This window comes from Azolla caroliniana, unplaced genomic scaffold (genome assembly GCF_043228905.1).
Source record: "Azolla caroliniana isolate FFs.n. ecotype wild unplaced genomic scaffold, voAzoCaro1.0.p SCAF_34, whole genome shotgun sequence".
Lineage (NCBI taxonomy): Eukaryota > Viridiplantae > Streptophyta > Polypodiopsida > Salviniales > Salviniaceae > Azolla > Azolla caroliniana.
Genome location: NW_028230469.1, coordinates 356 through 8,889, shown reverse-complemented (window position 1 = coordinate 8,889; position 8,534 = coordinate 356). Strand labels below are relative to the sequence as shown.

Below are 8,534 nucleotides of genomic sequence, written 5' to 3'. Positions count from 1 at the left end.
GTCCGATCCAAATAAAGTTTCGAACCAATCGTTGAATTTGTAACAAACAAGATCTAGAGAACAAACATGTAGATGCAATATACCACATCGATGAAAGGAGAACCCGATTAGCTATCATTACTCTGCCTGCTAAAGACAACTCTGTAGTGTCCCAAATCAGCAATTTTTTCCTAAGTGATAACATTAGAGGAGCTAACAATCGCTCATTATGCATATTTATACCAACCTGACATCCTAAATAATGAACTTCTTGAATCCAACGAAAAAACTCAAATGGTCTCCATGATGGCAATGGCCGCATTGAAACCCAAAAACCCACTGATTTACACCAATTAACTTTTGCACCAAAGGCAACACAAAATGTTTCCAATGCAGCTTGTGCTTTATACAAATTACCTTCTTCAACGCGCATGTATAATGTTGTATGATCTGCAAACTCCACATCTAAAATCATCTTGTTAGAGATCGGTGCGACCAGCCCTTGGATCCCAGCACCTGCTGAATTTAAAAATGTTGAAAATACCTCTGTAACAATAAGAAATAAGAAAGGGGCTAACGGACACCCTTGGCGAACATATCGTGACATTTGAAACCTTCGTCCTCTACCTCCTGCTACTAAGATAAAACTATAAGCTAATCTATACAAAGTTGGCACTGCAATAATCCAAGCTTCTGGAAACCCTAATCTTCTCATCGCCTCTTCTAAAAAGTCCCAATTCACTCTATCATAAACCTTTTCAAAATTTAACAAGAATTACTAAGTCCTTTTCTTGTTCATAATCTTGTTTGTTATGATTTTCACTCCCTATGTCGCAGACTAAAAAGTCAAATGATCTCAATTTTGTGAAGCCTCGTTTTCAAGAACAAATTATTAGTGTGGATGGATGATCTCAAACTAAAGTACTTTACGTAAGTTCGTTTTTTATTTAAATTTGTTAGTATTATTTAAATGACAATGTTCTCACTTTCACTATTGTTGTGGAGATGACAATAAAGCTAATCTTTAGGTGGAACTATTAGTATGCATGTTCTCAAAGTAAAATTATGAGGTTTTTTCATAATGATAAAGACATTAAACCCATTGCTTGAGCTTGAACGCAAACCTTACTATTTCAAAACATTGCATTGTCATCTTTATACCATCTAAAGTATAGCATAAGCTAGATATTTTTTTGGGAACCCTAAAAGTCTCTCATATGATTTACAAGCCAACATATTATATAGTTCAATGCAAAAGCACCAACTTTATGGTGCCTTTGTATCATAAAATATATCTTAGATGCTCCCCAAAAACTACTCCTTTAGACGTTGTCATATAATTATTGGCATTCCACATGTTTAAATTATCAATATCATGGTGTAACCGTTAGTGCTTTGTAGCATTAAGAACATGTATTGAACTCTTGAAGATGATGTTGCATGTGCATTGACTTACAACTCTATGACATGTTGTATGCCAAATTTGTAGATAAAGTGTATCAATTTAATTAATTCAGAATTTGTTCGCGGAGATAACTACGTGAAGGTTTACTAACACAACTACCTAGAAAAAAAATTAGAAATTTTTGCTTTCAATAACCCAATGGTAGAAAATGGGAATTTTTCTTTTTATAAAAAGAAAAATTGTTTCACCTACAATAAGTCATTATTAAGAAAAAAGAGTTGAAAAACTTGAAGTCATTATTACGTATTGCCATTACACATTTACATGTCATTAACAAATTTAAAATTTAACCATATAATCATCATCATTATATGTTTTGAGTGGTACACATTTTTGTGGATTATATGGAATCTGAAAGAGCCTGGATGTGATTTTATGACTCACTTGTAAAATCTTATGTGTAGAAGTTTGTGGAGGGTAAAGGAATTCATCGCAATTACATAAGTGCATGACATATATAAATTTGCAACAACTAGCCCAATCTAGGCAACCGCAATGAGTTGTACGATGTACCCAAAATAACACCTTAACAATTGTTTGTGGAAAGAACACTCAACACCATAAACAAAGTTACTTTTCATATCCAATGTTTCAATATTGGACCATATGTCTTCAAACTCTTTTACGTTGATTCTCCTTGTGTGCAAATCAAGTTGTTTTTCAACAAGTTGTCTAGTCAATAATATAACACCAATAGAACTTAACCTTGGTTTAAAAAATATGAATAATTACATGTATAGCCCTTAGGGCAATGCTTAATACTAACGTGGTATCTTTTTAATTTTAAAAAAAATACATTTGACCACATTCAAATAAACAACCAAGCATAAGATGTTCATAATGAGCAATAGAAAGCCAATATCATATTCAATATTGCAAATACAATAAACATAAAGTATGACACAAATCTTTTATTATGTCCTTCTAACACAAACCACAACATGCCACCCATCCATGTCCATGTTTATGAATCAAAACATGATGTACATTTGGAACTTATCTATTATTCCATCACATCCATTCAGGTCAAACTTGTGTTGGCTAATGAATCTCACAAAAATAACATATAGAATATCCATTAACATCCTCAAACTTAGGCACATAAAAGAAACACAAATAATCTACATTTCGAATATATTAACACGCTGCTCGAGTAAAAATTGAATGTGCATGATAAATATATTTGTTAACATATGTTCCAAGGCAGAAATCTGAAGTGGGTCTTGATAGATATGTTCATTAATGATCTCCCACTTGATATAACATAATCAACAACACGCAAGAAATGCTAATAAAGAATGTCACATGCATCTAGTCGTGGTCTCCCTTTGTATTCCATCAAGGCAAAATAATCACAAGAGAAAGGGATACATGTATGCATTGATAAACTTAGTTCGTTGATAGGCCATTTCTCCATCAATGCATAACCTATTTCTACCGGGCCGCCCATAAGCCAATAGTTTAATCAACCAAATTATACATAGATGCGTCCCATTTAACGCTAGGAATAAGGAGAGAATTTAATGTTTTAAAGCCTAATATACCAAAGGGACAAAAGTGTGACATACTAATACAAGTGACGGATTGGGGGGGGGGGGGGGGGGGGGAGAGAATGTTTGGAGGCATCATCAATGACAATAAAAAGGGGCAAATTGGCTCCGATTCTCTAATAAGGACAAGCACTCCCTGAGAATTGTTGGTTTTTTTCTAGTCAACAAGCATTTATTCCTTGGATTTTGCTCGTGGTCACAGAGACGCCAATTTTAGGGAAGCTTAAGGGTTTTAAATAGAAGAAGATTTAACGTTCAATTTAAATTGGTTTTTTTGGCGCACTTCATTGGTAGCTGACGCAGAGAGCGAGTGAGAGATTTGGCCACTCTTATATATTAATCAGAACTTAAAAAGAGCACACAGAAGAAACAACAAGTGGAATGCAGAAGATCGATACATGATGAAGGGTGAAACAGAGGAAGATGAGAATGGGGAGAGGCGGCAATGTCGTGGTGGTGCGAGCATATTATTGTATTGTGGGAGAGGGGAAGTGGAGTGGCAGAGGGTGGCGTATTCGGTGAAGGTGGCGTTGGCGCTCGTGTTGATGTCTTTGAGTGTTTTGCTTCGGGAGGTTTCCGAAAGGATCGGTAACAATGCCCTATGGGCAATTCTCACCATTGTTGTCGTCTTCGAGTTCACCATTGGTAGCTTGAATACCTAATTCCTTTTCTATGCTTCTAATCACTATGTATATAACTTCCTTTTCTATGCTTCCAATCACTATGTATATAAACATACATGTAAATTCAATATTAGAGAAGGGGGGAAAGAGGGGGGGGGCATATAGGATTGCATGGTTTCAAATTCCACCCATTTCTCTAGATGAATGCAATATTGTACCCATTTCACCGTATGAATGTTGGAAGTACATATTGGGGAGGGATCAAATCCCATCAAATTCACTAGATGAATGATGGATCACTTCTGTAGGTTCACATATTCCCACTAATTCCACCAAAGTAAGAATGTAGAGGCGATTGAATGCACCGAGTTAGCTTCAAGTATTTCACTAAGAGTAAGGGCTATACAATGCATAAGTGAGGTTCTTATGTTTCACTAGATGAATTTTCAAGGGTTCAAATCTATCCATAATTTCAATAGATCAATTGTAAAGGTTCAAATTTATCCACTATTTCGCTCAATCAATTCTAGGAGTTCATGAGTATCTTGTATTTCACTAGGTCAATTGTAGGGGTTAAAATATTTGAGGTATGGTACATAAATATATGTGTTTTAACTCATTACCTTCTCTAAACATACCAACTAGTTAGACAATTCCCAATCGAACATCGAACCCACGACCTTTGGACAACCTTCCAGTTGTGTGGAAGTTTCCTCTGCCCCACAAGGAGATGAGACAATCTTGTTTGTCCATGTTTTTGGCTTTCTACGAACATTAAAATATAGTCAAGATGTTGCTTTATTATTGTAATTAACATTTAGATGTACTTATTTTTCTTCTAGACAATTCCCATGTTTTGTTGCTAGCATTGTTTTCATGACCATTTATATGTATTTACTCTAAACTATGATTCTTAGAGATTGTTTATAGAGTGATGGGGCTCGTCAAACATGTATGTGTTTGAATGTAACCTGGAGAGAATGCCACGATATTTTACCAACAAATCTTAGTATGTTCATACTTACTTGAGGCCACCTTGATTTCTCAATTGATAATGTATTGTGTAGGTGCGACCTTAAGCAAAGGGTTGAACAGAGGGCTAGGTACCATCATGGCAGCTTCACTTGGATTGATGATTGACTATTTTGCTAACTTTGTAGGACCCAAAATAGAGCCTTATGTTGTGGGGTGTTCAATATTCTTCGTGGGTATGTGCACACATTATGTGTTCCAAATCAATTAATGAAATTCTTACCATAATCTCAAGCTAATTTCATCTACACATTTCGTTATTTGTGTCAAATTTGTGGATTTCTTGATTGCAAAATAATGCGTGAAACTTGTGAATTAGTTTCTGTAAAGAAAACCATTTTGTCATTCTAGGCCTTACCATTCTAGAACTTTAGCAAAGTAAGAATACTTGTTGAAGCCATTTTAGAGGGAGAGTCCACGCATAAACATCACAAAACATATTTTTGCAGGTATGCTTGCCACATATACACACACAAATCCAACAATCAAAGCTAAGTATGACTATGGTGTAGTGATGTTCTTGTTAACTTTTTGCCTAGTTGTAATAACTGGATACCGAGTATCCAACAATATTGATCTTGTCTTGGAGAGAATAGTGACCATCACAATAGGAGTCATGATATGTCTCGTTGTGAGCATATTTGTTTTTCCCATTTGGGCTGGAGACGACTTACATAAATTGATTATTCAAAACTTCGAAAGCATGGCCGACTCACTTGAAGGTCATTGTTTTTTTACCAAAATTTATAATAAAGTAGAACTTTCCATCCTTGAAATTTTGTTAAAAGTGTAATATTGGCTTTTTGCAGAGTGTGTAAAAGAGTACTTCCAAGGTGTGCATCAATTATCTCGCATTTCATCAAAAATCAGCAAGGGCCAACCCTATGACGATAAAATTTATAAAGGATATAGGGGCGTTCTTATTTCAAAGCAAACACAAGAATCTCTTGTGAGTTGTTTATTATGGTCACTAAGGTATTGTTTTTATTCGTATAACTCCCGTAATATCATAACATTCTTGACATTATGCAAAGTGCTTCTGGTTCTAATTTCTTATCATCTAGTTATACACAATTATAGATCCACATTGAGTATGATTTGGGATTCTTGGTCACATTGTTTAAACATGTAGAAATGCTCGTTTTCATAAGCCATATTCATTCATGTTACTTAATGCATGTAAAGTACCATATAAGTTTGAAAAAATACGTTTAAGTTTTCTCTTGCATTGCGTAATTGTGAAATACTAATTATGATGATGATTAGGCAATGTCTGCGAGTTGGGAACCAAGACGTGGACGATTTGGTTGTAATTATCCTTGGAAAAAATTGGTAGATGTGGGAGCAGTATTGCGCCATTGTGCTTACACTCTATCGGCATTGCACAGTTGTGTTCTTTCTGAAATTCAGGTTTGTAAGAACATAATCAACTTATTATTTGTTGTGTCACTTCAAACCACATTAAAGACGAGCAAATGATCAGTTTAGCTCCTTTATTGAGGTTAATGATGCGACCTAACCATATATTGAAACCCTTTGCGCTAACCAATGGTTTCGAGGTTTAAAATTCTTCCCTCTAGATTCAATCTGAATTAAAAAAATAAACGTTTTGCAATTTTATTTTCTATGTTGAGCTAACATGATATTATCACAGTTTATCACCAATTCCACATCATGAAAGTATGCATATCACATTCTTTTGAAGTTAAAGGATTTACGTTTTATTGGTTCTAAAGTTTATAAAGTCGATGATTCATGAAACAACGGTTCATAGTGATTGATTGATTTGACTAGTAGGCACCCGCATCGCTAAAAAAGGTGTTTGCAAGGTGCGGCATGCGGTTAGGCGAAGAGGTAGCGAGGGTTCTGCGACAAATAGCCTATGATCTCCACCATGGATACAAAACTCAACCCAAACATAGCCTCCTTCGCCCCGTCTGCTACATGGTCCATGACCTCAAGAACATCTTTATCAAAAACATGTCTCTGCATGACCTCGTATATGTTATCCCCGATGTCATTTGCAATCAACATAATCTTCAATCTAACTATGGTATTGATGTCAATCCCACTATTACACAATATACTAACGAACTCCACGAAAGCATTGCATTTGCAGAGACCCTCTCTGTGGCAGGTGTCATGACTTTGCTCATTGAGGTCGTGGCGAGGCTTGACCGTCTCCTTGATGCAGTCATAGAGTTCCAAGAGCAAGCTGGATTCTATGAGTTCTCACTGAATGACAATGGCATCGACGAGTTGGACAATGCAAGCAGTGTATCGATTAAGATTTGTGTACATCCTCATCGTGTACATGTTTCTGATAATGTGGACATTGCTGAACATCGTCATACACCATCTTCTTCCACTGGAGAGTGATGAACTTGACATTGATTTTATCCACCTCAGTTGGTTGTGCAAAGATAGATGCAATACAATAGGTAGACAAATTCCAATATCCCCCTTAAAGCTCCAACCAACAAGAAGACAAGAAACTATTTTATGTAGTCATGTGAACCAAACTTCTATATAGATCCTTGAGAAATCCATGACCATTGTGGCATGGGGATGCTCAAGAAATTCAATACTCATTTTGATAGGTTGAGCAAGGTGCATAGGGATGGATATATCTATCAATATGGTTGAAAATGGATTGGTTTTAGATTGTTCCCGAATGTTTTGTTGTATCTACATTAAATGTTGTTCACTCCTTTACCATAGATTAGGTTTGAATCTCCTATCATATCGTGCTTTACAATATAAACTTGTTTATAATAGTACATGTCTCCTTATCCTCAAGAAACAACTCACATTTTAATCATTGTCAAACAAAACAACTCACTACTTGTTGTTTGCATCCTATATGTTGTACTGAGCTACACGTAAGTAGTTGGGCTTGAGATTTTAGTACTTATTAGAGACACTATCCTAACGTTGCTGAGATGTGTTGGTGAGGATGAAGCAATATAGTTTATGATGCCTTTCTATAAAAACTAGTTAAAAATTGCTTATTAAAAAGAAATATAGATATTTCAAACATGTCTTCCTATTATTGATTGTGGAAACTCAAAACTAATTTGTAGATAAAAGATTCCTCTCTCTAGCTCATTCTATTATTTTATTTCTTAAGCCATACGTTACAATGTACATGACATTATGTAATGCTATGTTATCATTGATGTTTTTGACTTAGAGTCCATCAATATATTAATTACCTGGCGTTTCTGTTATGCTATGTTATCATGATGTTTTTGACATGGTGTCCCTGGACCCTCCTCACACTCCACAAGTGGAATATTCATGGCTTTTTAACCTTTCCACATGGAAAGTTGTCCTCATCTACAACCTTCCATAGCATCTCACACTCACGACTCACAAGCAATAAGTGGATTACTCTTTCACACATTGCATTACATGTTTTGACAAAATTTTCTCATTTCTTTACACAGTTTGTTAACCAATCACGAAAGGAAGTCATATCCGTTTCACCGTAGACGATTTTTTTTGCAAAAAATGGTGACATGAGTTGTAAGTGAAGTAAAGAGATTTTTTTTTTGTTTCTTCCTTTGTCTGTAGATGTGAAAGGCAAGGCTACCTATCGGACAACCCTACATTATTTTGTTTTGTTTTTGTATATCCTCATGTCACATACACGGTGTAGATGGAGCAACAAATAACAAAGACGCGATGTAGATGGGTAGGTATTATGAAATGAGAGACTTCTGGTGTAATAAGACAAAACAAATTGGTTATGGTCACGGTGCGGCTTGCTAAAACTCGGGCGCTGATATAAATAAAGCTTGGGAAGCAAATCTCCAACAAGAACCAAAGAAAGGGGGGATGGAGTTGGAGGGGATTGATATATGCTATGTATGCATATGTATG

General features: G+C 35.6%; 1 protein-coding gene across 1 annotated transcript; it reads left to right on the top strand.

Annotated features, from left to right (window-relative positions):
• The first annotated feature begins 3,475 nt into the window (after positions 1–3,475).
• LOC147849533 (aluminum-activated malate transporter 14-like) lies at positions 3,476–7,423 on the top strand. Its single transcript, XM_087337392.1, has 6 exons — positions 3,476–3,639; positions 4,685–4,825; positions 5,099–5,371; positions 5,459–5,598; positions 5,916–6,059; positions 6,447–7,423. The coding sequence occupies exons 1-6, from the start codon at positions 3,540–3,542 to the stop codon at positions 7,026–7,028; spliced, it is 1,380 nt and encodes a 459-aa protein (XP_087193518.1). The 5' UTR covers positions 3,476–3,539; the 3' UTR covers positions 7,029–7,423.
• Positions 7,424–8,534: the final 1,111 nt, after the last annotated feature.